The sequence below is a fragment of the Erinaceus europaeus genome, chromosome 3 (assembly GCF_950295315.1).
Source record: "Erinaceus europaeus chromosome 3, mEriEur2.1, whole genome shotgun sequence".
NCBI classification, from domain to species: Eukaryota; Metazoa; Chordata; class Mammalia; order Eulipotyphla; family Erinaceidae; genus Erinaceus; species Erinaceus europaeus.
In genome coordinates this window covers 13,994,047-14,007,167 of record NC_080164.1, presented here as the reverse complement: position 1 = coordinate 14,007,167, position 13,121 = coordinate 13,994,047, and the positions used below count along the sequence as shown (strand labels likewise).

Here is a 13,121-nt window from a genome sequence, read left to right as displayed (position 1 = left end):
TTCCTCTGGTGCTATAGAGCCTTCCATGTGGTTTCAGGACTTGAACCTGGGCCACACCATGCGCCTTACCCTGTGAGATACCTCCCCAGTCCCACTATGTGCATTTTAACCCACAGGATCCTCACAGCAGCCCTGGCAGGCAGTCATGACACGCCTCACTCCCCTGCACTGACCCTGTGATGACAGCACGGCCCTCAGACCCGGCGGCCTGGCTCTGCCAACAGCCTCGATGCGGGGGAGACATTCCCAGGTAGTCTGGCCGCAGGTTTGTTGTGAACCAGTTCAGAGTTTCTGAGGTCTGGAGCCCAGCCTTGGCCACTCAACAAAGCCTCAAGGAGTGGAACCAGGGAAACGGCGGCAACCTCAGGCCGGGCCTGACTGCGCTGAGTAGCGGTCTTGGTATGGTGTGAGGTGCACAGGCTGAGGACAGGCGGGGGCGGGGGTGTAGCTAGGTCAGGACGGCAGAAAGGCAGGAGCCCCTGTTTAACAACAACCATTGCTGGCAGCTGTTCCCCCTGCCCCCACCTGGTTTTGCTGAGCACCCTGAAGAGAAGCCAGAGTGTCACCGGGTACCCCTATTCCTCCAGACAAAACTTGGCTGGAGACAGCTCCTCAGGAGAAACAGGACTGGGCGCCTCTGCTGTCACACGCTGAGTAGCTGATGGTCTGCAGGCTTGAACTTTTGCCCCTTTACGAGCCCCCCAGCTTGGTCCCTGTTTTCTGTGTGAAGCTGGTGCCTTCCCTTGTGTGGGTTGTGGCTTGGGGCCATGTGTATGGCCTCTGTCTGGGCTCTCCCAGAGCCCTGATGGTTCTGGAATCTACCTCTCTGACTGGCCTCTCACCAACATCATGCAAAACACTGTCAGGTCACAGAAAAGTCAGGATAATAATGGAACCACTCTGGACCCTCTCTGAGCAAAGCAGGAGCCGGGGGGGGGGGGTGGTCAGCAGCTTCGAGAGAGGGGGCCCCAGCCTCCCCGAGCCTTGCAGAACCCCAGGCTGCTACCCTAAGTGAGATCTCAGAAGGGTGTCCCTCTTATTGGGAGGCTAGAAAACACACAGAGGGTCTCCACAGCCCAGCTTCTCTACTCCCCCCCAGCCCCAGTCTTCAGCTCCAGAAGCTGCCAAGTTCCAGATGCCAACTGCTGGGCTGGCAGAGTGGCTGCCAGATGTGGCTAGCAGGGCAGTCGCCTGGCAGAGGTCATGGTGTCTGAGTGCTCCTGGGGGGGCCAGTGGCCCAGGGAGGAGTGTATTTGGCTGAGCTGGGGCGGCGATGGAGGGGCATGACGCCCAAGGAACCTTCCAGCTCCCCTCTCCCGCCTCCCGGACATTCCTTCCCTCCTTGTGACCGCCAGGGTAGTGTTTTCATAAGAGGAAAATAAAATCAATAAGGTGTTGCAGCATGAGGCCAGAGGCTCTGGGCGGGCCCTGTGGGGTGGCACTGTCCCAGCAGCACAGTTAGCGGGCTTTGAAAATGTGGGGGACGGAGATCCTGCACCCCTGGGACACAGCTCTTCACGGCCGCACAATAGCCAGGGCTGGGCCTCCCTGCCTGTAACATCACCTGAGACTTGTATGAACAGAGAAGACAGGGTGTGTGCGTGTGTGTGCACAGACTGACACATAAACAGAGAAGATAGACACAAAAGCACAGACAGACACAGACATACAAACACAGACAGAGACACAGACATATACACACACAGGCCCTAAAGGGTTCCCAGGAGGGCTCTGGGCTCAGAGATGCAGGACTGAGGCCGGCAGTAGCTAGGCTTCCCACCACCCTTTCTTAGGGGCCCCTCAGCGTGCAGGGGCCAGCCCAGCCCAGAGCTGCCAAGAGCCGGCACAGCTCACCCCTACACCCCTTTCCTCACACTGACCTGCAGAAGTTCACCACTCCCTCACTGCCAGGGTCCCCAAAGAAGGTCTTAAACCAGTTCTCAGTTTCCCTGTATCGAAGGGGGGGGGCTGATGCACAGTCTGATCTCACAGGACTGTTTGGGGCTGGGTGGTGTGAGTGTTGTCAGTTCTATGGGTGGTAAGTGATGGATCAGTAGCCAGTTATGACAAATGCTATCAGTCAGCACCTCATGGTGAGTGCAACCCTGGCCTAGTACATACAGATTTCACCACCCTGGGCCACTTCTTCATTTAGACAGAGAGACACGCCCACAGAGACCTCAGCACCAGAGGTCCCCTCACTGCCCCTCTCCTGTGGTGCCAGGGCTAACACACAGCAAGACACTGGCCTGGCCCGGCCTGGCCTTCAGCCAGTGTCCTGCATATCCAAGTCACCAGAGTCTCTGGGGACCCCAAGCGACACCACCCACCCAGGGAGGCTGTGCCGACAGCTCTTTCCATCACTAAGCAGCACTCGAGCCACATGGCGCGGGGGCTATGAGCAGAGTCACAGAAAACGCAAGCACGTGAGCCTTGGGCTCCTGTCTGCCTGGCCCGGGGGTCTCCGCGGCAGCCCCGCCCCACCTGCAGAGGACACCAGGCCTTACCTTGGTGGAGACTGCCGAGGCGGAGCTGGCCACGAGGCTGGTGATGGCCTCGCCGCTGCCCGTGGTGCAGGGTGCGGGGGCTGTGGCGGGCGTGGGCAGCCGGGTGGGCACGACGGGCAGCGGCAGGAGGCCGGGCCGGGCGCTGAGGCTGCTGGCCGTGCCGCCCCCGGTGGCCCCGGCGGCCGTGGCGCTGCAGATGCTGGTGGTCCCATGTGTCCCGTTGGCACTCCACTCGCGCCGGTCCCAGCCCACCCGGTAGTCTCTTTCGAAGCGGCTGTGGTGCCGGGACATCTCGGTGGGGCACGGCGGTTCCTCTCGGGAGAACAGAGGCCGGACCTGCTGGCGCAGAGCAGAGAGGAGGGTGGGTGAGATTGATGACCGCCCCGGGCACGTTTTCTGCCGGCTGCCGCCGGAAGCTTTGGCATGAGCCCATCTCATGGTCACTGCGGGGCCCTGAACCCCACGTCCCGGGCCAGGGAGCAACGGTTTTTCCAGGGCCGCTCGGCAAGATGCAGGATTTGAACCCAGGCTCTACCACTTTCTGTTAGAAACCACACCCCCCCCCCACACACAAGTTAAAAACCCCTGGTGGAACCCCTGGTAGCGGGGGTGGGGGCGTGGTTGGATCCTGCATAAGGATCCCAGTTTGAGCCCCCGGCTCCCCACCTGCAGGTGTCTATCTCTCCCCCTCTCTGTCTCCCCCTCCTCTCTCCATTTCTCTCTGTCCTATCCAACAACGACGACATCAACAACAACAATAACTACAACCACAACAACAAGGGCAACGAAAGGGAAATAAATTAAAGAAGCAGAAGGAGAAGGAGAAGGAGAAGGAGAAGCCAGAGCTTAGTAGTGCTTTGGAAAACAAAATAAACAAACAAATCCCTGCTGGTGACGCACTTGGTTGGGAGCATACCATGCTCAAGGACCTGGGTTCAAGCTCCTGGTCCTCTCCTGTGTGTGTGGGTGTGTGGGGGGACAGAGTTTCACAAGCACTGAAGCAGGTCTGCAAGTGTCTCTCTGTCTCTCTCCTCCCTCTCTATCTCCCCTCTCCTCTCAATTTCTCTCTGTACCATTAAAATGTAAGGAAAATAAAATAATTCGAACATTTTTTTTTTTACTTTAAGGTAACTTTTACTACTGGTTTAATAATTGTTTACAAGATTGCAGGGGCACAGTTCCACACTACACTTACTGTCAAAAAAAGCCATTTAAACATTTTATTTATTGGGAGAGAGAGAGAGAGGGAGAGGGAGAAGGGGGGGCCGCAGAGTACCACTCTGTCATATATTGTTCTAGAAATTGAGCTTAGGGCCTCACACATGCAAGTCCTATGCTCTTACCCACAGAATCACCTCCCTGGCTGCATATAAAAATAATTTTTGAATATTTAAAGCAAAAAAAAGTTTAAAAAAAACACACACCAGGGCCTTCTGTCCTGCCAGCCCACTATGGAAACAAAAATTCAGGGTCACCTCCCCCACTCCTTCCCACCCCGTGCTGGAGTGATACCCCCACATTCTGGTGGGTGAGCCTCCTGACATTAACCTCACAGGTTCCATACAGGGGCCTGAGAGTTGGCATGAGATGGGTCACCCCCAGTGAGGGGGGGTGAGGGAGGCCCGTGAGGGAGAGCACCAGAAAGTGAGGAGACCAGAAGCTCGGCCTTTACCCATCTCCTGCAGCCCCACTTTGCTGAAGTCTGAAGTGAGTGCTGTGGAGGGTGTTGCCATGGTGACCCAGGATGCCCTGAAGGCTCCTCAGCACCCCTGAGCACACCGGCCTGGCTGTCCACCCAGCGGGGCCTGATGCCACTATGTCACTGTTAGGATGGAAGGATCAGGACAGGCTGTCTCAGTTGATGAGGCCAAACAGAGGCAGAAAGCATAACCCTGCCAGGCCAGAGAGGAAGCGCAGGGTTTGGTCTGCCCCACACATCCCAGGCCGCGCCCTAGCCCGGGGCTCAGGCAGTACTGCACCCTCCCTCCCTCCCTCTTTCCCCCTCTCCAAGGGTTTCCTGCCCGGGGTGTGTATGGTTCCAGAGGACCAGGAAGCTTTTACTCATTTCCTCAGTCCCGCTCAGCCCATTGGGGGCTCCGGCATTGACAGCTAGTGGACAGATAGGCCACTTGACTCTGTGAATCTTTTTCTTCTTCTTCTTCTTCTTCTTTCTTTCTTTTTTTTTTTTTTTTTTGCCTCCAAGGTTATCACTGGGGCTCAGTGCCTGCACCAGGAATCCACTGCTCCGGGAGGTCATTTTTCCCTCCTTTTGTTGTGGTGGTTGTTACTGTTATTGTTGGATAGGACAGAGAGAAATGGAGAGAGGAGGGGAAGACAGAGAGGGGGAGAGAAAGATAGACACCTGCAGACCTGCTTCACCGCCTGTGAAGCGACTCCCCTGCAGGTGGGGAGCCGGGGGCTCGAACCGGGATCCTTGTGCCAATCCTTGTACTTCGCACCACGTGCGCTTATTAATCCGCTGCTCTACCACCCGGCCCCTGACTCCGTGAAACTTCTTTTTTTAAAATTTTTTAAAAATATTTATTTAATTTATTTATTCCCTTTTGTTGCCCTTGTTGTTTTACTGTTGTAGTTATTGTTGTCGTTGTTGGATTGGACAGAGAGAAATGGAGAGAGGGAGGGGAAGACAGAGAGGAGGAGAGAAAGATAGACACCTGCAGACCTGCTTCACCGCCTGTGAAGCGATTCCCCTGCAGGTGGGGAGCCGGGGTTCGAACCGGGATCCTTATGCCGGTCCTTGTGCTTTGCGCCACCTGCGCTTAGCCCGCTGCACTACAGCTCCGTGAAACTTCTATCAAGTCCGATCATTCTTCAGCCTTTTCACTTTCAGTGTCGTTTATTAACTTCTAGGGTTGCAGAGTCAGAAGCTGGCCAAACCCACTAGCCATTTGTTTGTTTGATTTTAAGGAGGCATTAGGGCCGTGTGCAGGTTTGAAACCACTGCTTAGAGGCCTTCTCCAGGGGCGGTTTCCCTTCTGTTCTCTCAGTCCCAGGGCTCAAGTTCACATGTTTCCTTAGTCAGGAATGGTTTCTTCAGGCTGGGAGTATGGATTGACCTGTCAACATCCATGTTCAGCAGAGAAGCAATAAAAGAAGCCAGAACTCCCACCTTCTGTACCCCAAATGAATTTGGTCCATACTCCCAGAGAGGGAGAACTGATGGGGGGAGATAACCAGAGGGCTCGGAACTCCAACTCCATCAGAATCTGGAGAGAGGAGAGGAAAAAGGGACGGAGGGATATTTGAATGTAGTAATAGGTGTATGTGTGACTTGGAAAGGAAGAGAAGATGGGACCACGGGAAAAATGGGCAAACAGATACAAATATAGACAGAGAATTGTATAAATAACAGTCAACCCATATTTGCAACCTCAGGAGAACTGCTGTAGCTTCCAATGGAGGGACTGGGGACACAGAACTCTGGTGGTAGGAACTATGCGGAGTTGTAGCCCTGCTGCTATCTTGTAATTTTGCAAATCAATATTAAATCACTAATAATTTTTTTGAAAAAAGGAATTGTTTACTTTCTCCCTAACTAGATTTTCTGTGCTCTCTGCCCACCCCTAGCCCCAAGCCTTTGAAACAATTCTGTTTTACTGACTCCATCTATCTTTCATCTTCAAAGGGTTTTGGCCCCTTCTATGCTTCTTTCTGTCTCCATCACTGGTTTTTCCTCCCCCAGTTTTATTGAGATATAATTACATCAAGTGGACCGAATCACGATTTGACTTAAATCTATTGTGAAATGATGACACCAACACATTCAGTCAACATCTATCAACTCACATGGATACAACCAAGAAAGAAAGGTTTTTCTTGCTGTGATGGAAGAACTCCTGATTTATTCTCTCAGCACCTCTTACGGCCCAGTTGTAGATCATGAGATTTTAGCATCACAGAAGAAACATCTCTTTCTTTCTCCCTTCCTCCCTTCTTTTTCTATAACTGGAAGTTTGTACTTTTTGACCATCTTTCTCCAACTTCCTTTCTAAATACCCTTCTCCCTCCCCGCCCTCGCCCCCCCCCCCAGTCTGGTGACCCCCAAGGCTGATCTCTTTTTCTCTGAGTTTGGGCTTTTATTTTTAGATTCTACATATAAGTGAGATCACAGGCTATTTGTCTTTGTCTGACCTATTTCACTTAGCTCAATGCCCTTAATGGTGTCTTTTATGACTCCGCTCAGTCAAGGACGCTTCTAGAAGGTTTTATCGACTGGTTTTCTCTGGGTTGGGCGAGAAGCCTCCTGGATACCCTGCACACCAGCCCCCACCTCCATCCCACCACCACGAATGGTTGTGGCATTTCACTGCCTTGACAACGAGCTGACAGCTCTTGTCACCTTGGCGTCAAGCACAGAGCCTGGCACAGAAGTGTTCTGGACATGCTTGCGGAACAGACTAGCAGAGGTTTATTTGTTCCAAATGGCTGGGGTTTCTCAGAAGGGACAAACATATACGGATGAAGGGGGAATTCTCAGATAGAAACCCTGGAGACATCCGTCTGCCAATTCTCTTGGGGAATGGGGGTAAGGAGAGGCCCGACCTTCCCCGGAAGTCAGAGCTGGCGCCCCCTGCCCCCCCCCCCACCATGGGCCACAGCGGGCTCAGTGCCTCAGGACTATTGCACCCTGGTGCAGATGGTGCCCCAAGCTCCTCAAGCCTCGAGTTCCCTCTGCCCACCTCCTGCATGGCTGAGTTGGGACCAGGTGTTTGGATTTGGGCAGACGGTTGGAGCTGGGAGCCCCCTGCAGACCTCTCAGATGATCCTCAGCGCCTTCGCTGCAGCCCTGGTGGAAGGCCTGGCAGGGCTGCCTCACCTGGGACACCATGGGCCTGGCACAACCATATTTCCCTTCACTGATGAAGACACGAATCTTCATTGTGCTACTGTGGCAATCATCTTTGGGAGGTGGGAGGGTGTGGTGTCGAACAATACACTGATACTACAATCTTGTAATCCACTTTTAATCACAAATTAAAAAAAAAAAGGACGGGTTAAGCACATGTGGTGCGAAGCGCAAGGACCGGCGTAAGGATCCCGGTTTGAGGCCCCCGGCTCCCCACCTGCAGGGGCGTCACTTCACAGGCGGTGAAGCAGGTCTGCAGGTGTCTTTCTTTCTCTCCCCTTCTGTCTTCCCCTCCTCTCTCCATTTCTCTCTGTCCTATCCAACAACGATGGCATCATCATCAACAACAATAATAACTACAACAAAAAACAAGGACAACAAAAAGGGAAAGTAAATAAATAAACAAGTAGGAAGCAAAACCCATCCCTACATTCCTACAGAATGCCAACCCTGCCCTTGACAAGGAAGCTGCCTCCTGCCAGCTAGAGAGTATATAGCCTTGGGGGTGAGGGGACACTGAGACCTGCCCAGTGGGTTAAATCTGGCAGCTAGCTACCCTGGCATCATCTTCGCCCTCAAGCCCCAGCCATCTCGCCTTCCACAGGCCTCTTCAAGTCTCCTTCATGAGCTGGAGAGAGCAGCCAGGTAACCAGAGCTCACAGTATCCGGGTAAGTGTATTCAAAACAAAGGGCAACTATTTGCACCACATTCTTGAGGCTGGACTCCATCCCTTGACTGAACTTCCTCCTCCAAACAGAGTGAAAGAAACACTGCTCCAGTTAGCCGGGCTGAGACGGCACAGTGCCAGCTCCAGAAAAGTCAACGTAAGCATCTCCTCCTGGGCACACAGCCAGCATGTTAGAGGGATCTGAGGTACCCCCCCCCCAGGATCCCCACCCCAGGGTGGCTGAGGGGATGGTGGCAGGAAATACTCACAGGGGCAGGGGCGCTGCAAATGGACAAGCCGTCGAGATGAGACTGGCCAATCGTAGATACACACACACACACACACACACACACACACACACACACAATGCTGCCTTGTCAAGGTGGACCCCTCTTCCTGGCAGGCAGACTGTGAGCTGGCAGAGCCTGGCAGGGGGCCTTCACTGAGGGAGGGGGGTTGGCAGCAGGGAGGATTCTGGAAGGGGCCTTTATAAAACAAGCAACGTGGGATTAGCCTGCCGCTGCCGCCGCCAGAAGCTGTTCAAACGGCAAACACAAACGCACAGACAGACAGCACAGAGCACAGAAATATCCCTCGGTCAAGGGTGGAGGCAGTCAGGGGACAGAGCTTTCTGGGCAGGCCCTGGGCTCCATCTGAAAGGTCTCCCATAGGCTGGCCTTTACACTTGGCGTGGCCTCTGGGATCCTGGGTGGCAAAGCTTCCCCTGCCTTAGCTTAGGCAGACCGCACTGAGCTGCAGAAGGAAGATCTTCCCAGGGGAGGTCGGGACCCCAATTTTGATCGTCTACAGGTTTTTTTTCTTGAATAGGATCTACCAGGTCATAAAATGCAAGCACCCCAAGGTTCCACCTGATGGCAGACAGCCGGGGTCCACTTTCCCCAGCACCCCATGCAGAGAACAGAGGGTTGGCACTAGGCCCTTTCTCTCTGCGTGACGGGTCTTCCCTAGAGGTTCGAGCTGGTGTAGCAAAGGGGGTCAGCACGTCACTACGGACCATCCCTGACAGTTGGAGAGTTTCCACAAACGTTCAAAAGTGAGTTTCCACCCACTGCCACCTCCTCATTCAGAACCATCTGTGCTGGAGCCCCAATGCTCACAGGCATCCCCCCAAACCTAAGGACAGAGACCATTAGTGCCCCAGAAACACAACAATGCCACACTGACCAGAGGTGGGGAAAATCCTAGACCTTCAAGTCCAACACTCTCACAATTGAGATCATCCCTGGAAGGTTCTAGAAGCCACTCTGGGTATGTTCCTGGGGCCATTCTGGGTATGGTCTCTAGCAGCTAAGCCCCAGTGAGTCAGCTCTTATTTTTTCTTCTCCCTAAGTCTCTTCTCTGGTAGAGAGCCAGGGGCTAGTCTTGCCCTACTCCTGGTGGCAGGGCTATGCTTCTAATTCTGTCTCCTGGATTCTAGTTGGATAGCAGCACAGCGGCCCTGCCACACAGATTCGCCTGACATGAATAATTCAGAAGTCAATAATTAAGAGCAGCCATTCCTGCGGACCCTGCAGGGCTGGGACCCCTGGCCTCTGAGAGTCCCTGGGCTCTTTGCAGCAGCCCGAGCCCCTGCACACATGTGACAGGACATGTGCATGGCACGTATTGTGTGCGGCCCCCGGGATGACAGGTGTCTAACGACCCTTCCCTCCTCCTGGTCATTAAGGCCTGTGGAGGAGCGGGGCCGGCTGCGAGGACCCCAGAGGCGTGATTAATCCATGGGAAGGTAGGGGGCCCCCTCCCCATCTTCGCTGCCTCCAGACAGGGGCTGAGAAATGAGCCCTGGGCCGCTCAGCCCCGACTGGAAATGTATGATGGCCTCATTTGGGGGAGACGTGCTGCCAAGTCGGTCGGAACAGCCCGCACTCATCTTTTACACTCCTGCTCCTCTCTGCGTCTTTCAGCTCTGCTTCTGGAGCCAAAGAATAAGCAGCAGCCAGGGCACCATCTTGGCAAACACAAAGGGACTCAGGCCTAGCAGCCGGTGTGGACATACCTTGGCACGGAGAGAGCAGGAGCTGGGGGTACCTTTCCAGACAGCTTCTCTGCTTCCCAGGGGCTGCTCCAGCTCCCTCTGAACCCCTCAGTGAGCGACCCCCATCCCGTGGACTCATGGGCTTGTCTGGGGGTCGAGAGAGGGGCCTATTCCAGCCCCCCTTCCAAGAAGACGTCTTTAAAAAAATATTTATTTATTTATTCCCTTTTGTTGCCCTTGTTTTATTGTTGTAGTTATTATCGACGTTGTCGTCGTCGTTGGGTAAGACAGAGAGAAATGGAGAGAGGAGGGGAAGACAGAGAGGGGGAGAGAAAGATAGACACCTGCAGACCTGCTTCACTGCCTGTGAAGGGATTCCCCCTACAGGTGGGGAGCTGGGGACTCAAACCCGGATCCTTAAAGCTTTGCGCCACCTGCACTTAACCCGCTGCGCTACTGCCCGACTCCCCAAGAAGAGGTCTTTTTACCAGTCTGGAGCTCAAAGGGCAGTCTGTTCTCCACCCCCATGTGAGTGCTGACCCTTGTAGGGCCTGTGGACACACACTCCTGATAGCTGGGTCCCCTCTCCCTCTCTCTGGCTTCCGTGCAGCTGACCGAGCATAGATGAGGTGTGACGAGGGGACTCAGAAGATGCCCCCACATCACAGTGACCCTTCCCAGCTCCGAGCCCATTGTAGGGTGGAGGGGGGGTGAGGCTGGGGCCAGGGAGGCACCCAGGATGTGAGGAAGTTCACTTTCAGGTCTGCTCTAAACGTGCACAGACCCGAGAGCTGGGCCAGCAGACACTCTGCCTTGACCGACCCCAGTCCCGGCTCTGCATATCCAGCCCTTTCAGTAAGGATACTATGGGGGCGGTGGGTGCAGGTGTTCAAGAAGACACCAAATGTGCGGGTTAGGGGGAGAGGGTATGAAGAGGTCCTAGTCTGGGCCCATGGCTCATTTTCAGTCCTTTGGATTAGCTCAAAGGCCAAGAAAGACCTGAAATGTCCACAGGCTAACTAACGCCAGCCTCTCCCTGCTCCCTCTGTTGGGTAAGTGACCTGAAGTGTGATGTTCTTGCCAGAGCAGCTTTCCTTAAAATACCAAGGCCCCAGGGACCTAAAGCATTGTCTTTGTTGCATCTTCACCCCTGCTTTGAAGGGACTTTTCCTTTTCGACTTTGCTTAATCCTGTCCCAAGGGTCTGTCCTCCTCCTGTGACACTCTCTTCTCTCCCCTGGCCTGCAGTCATCAAAGCCACTTTGGCATCAGTCTCCGACTTGGTGGGGGGTGTGGAGATGGCCCAGCCTGGCGCTAGGCTGGAGTGGCTCAGTCTGGACCAGCTGTTTACTTACTGCCAGGTTCTAGCAAGACTTCTTTGAGGCTTTAGGACTACTCAGTTCACCCCAGGGTCCTTCCAGGCTGGGGGGGCAGAGGGGAGGGAGTTTCGGATTAGAAAGCAGAGCAGTGACCTCTCACTTCTGCTTCCATTCCCCGGAAGCATCAGTACCAGCCAGAGGACTTTATCTACTCTCAGAACCAATGACAAAATAACCAACGACAACAACTTGATTGAAAAGTGGGCAGAAGACCTGAACAGATAACCTTTCCAAAGAAGAGACAGAGGTGGCCAACACAGGTTTGAAAAGATAATTTACCAGCACTTGTTACTGGGGCAATGGTAGTATTGAAAAAAAGCAAGAAATAAGTCTTGGTGAGGTTATGGAGAGATGGGAACTTCATGCTCCTTCGGGAGCCCTGGACTCAGCATTTTACGTTGGCGTTTCTCTGAGAGAAGGGAACTCTGGGTTGGGATGCAAACTGGTGGCACCACTATGGAAAACGGGGTAGAGACTAACAATTCTAGACCAGAAACAGCATATGATCCAGCTACTGGAAGATGAAAACACTAACAAAAGGATGCACACAGGAGGCGTGCAGTAGCATATTTGGTTGAGTGCACACATTACCATGCGTGAAGACCTGGGTTCGAACCCCTAGCCCCCCTACTGCGGAGTGTGTGTGTGAAGCAGGTCTTCAGGTGTCTGTCACTCTCTCTCTCTCTGTCTTCTCCTCCTGTCTCATCTAATATATTAGGAACAGTGGATTCATCATGCAGCCATCAAGTCCCAATGATAAGCCTGGTTACTACGACGATGATGACTACTACTAATAACACATGCATGCCCATATTCACCGAGACATTATTTATAAAAGACAAAATATGGAAACAATCTAAGTACTTATCAACAGATTGATAGATATATCAGATGTTACACACACACACACACACAATGCTGTATTACTCAGATATATTAAAAAGAGAAAAGAAAGATGAAATCTTGTTATTCGCAACAATATGGATGGGCCTTGAGGGGATTAGGCTAAACAAAATAAATCAGACAGAGAAAGACAAATACCGTCTGATCTCACTCATGTGTGAAAGATAAACAAAGCCAATGTACAAACGAAGCCAAACCTTCGACACACAAACAGACTGGTGGCTAGCAGAGGGGAAGGGGGTTTCGGGCAGGTGAGCTGTGAATGGGGGTCAGGCCGGTGGTGCTGGATGGAGCCAGCGCTGAGTGTGACACTCAGTGCAGAGCAGACGCAGACCTGCACTGCTGGACACTTGAAACAGCACGGGATGAAACCACATAACTTCAACAGCAACTGATTATTTTTAGGGTTTTTACCTTTTTTTTATAACTTCTATTTTTCCATAGAGACAGAAATTGAGATGGAAGCGGGAGATAGAGAAGAAGAGAGACACCTGTATCTCTGTTTCAACCACTTATGAATCTCCCTCCCCCCACAAGTAGGGACCATGGGTCTTGAACCTGGGTCCTTGCACATGGTAATGCGTGTGCTCTACCAGGTGCACCCCTGTTGCTCAGCTCTGGCTTATGGTGGTGCTGGGGATTGAACCTGGGAATTCAGAGCCTGAGGCAGGAAGGAAAGTCTTTTGCAGAACTATTATGCTGTCTCCCTACCCTCCAACAACTTACTTAAATTTTTTAAATCATATTTATTTATTTATTTGATAGAGACAGCTAGAAATTGAGAGGGAAAGGGGAAATAGAG

The 13,121-nt window shown here is 53.1% G+C and overlaps 1 protein-coding gene across 2 annotated transcripts in view; it reads right to left on the bottom strand.

Annotated features, from left to right (window-relative positions):
- Positions 1–13,121, bottom strand: part of KLHL29 (kelch like family member 29) — a 359,330-nt gene that overhangs the window by 151,003 nt on the left and 195,206 nt on the right. Inside the window, exon 3 of one of the 2 annotated variants that reach the window (XM_060186640.1) lies at positions 2,508–2,846. In XM_060186640.1, the coding sequence (XP_060042623.1) occupies positions 2,508–2,798 (291 nt within the window). In that variant the 5' untranslated portion in view covers positions 2,799–2,846. The remainder of the gene's footprint in view (positions 1–2,507; positions 2,847–13,121) is intronic. The other variant, XM_060186641.1, reaches the window with a different exon arrangement.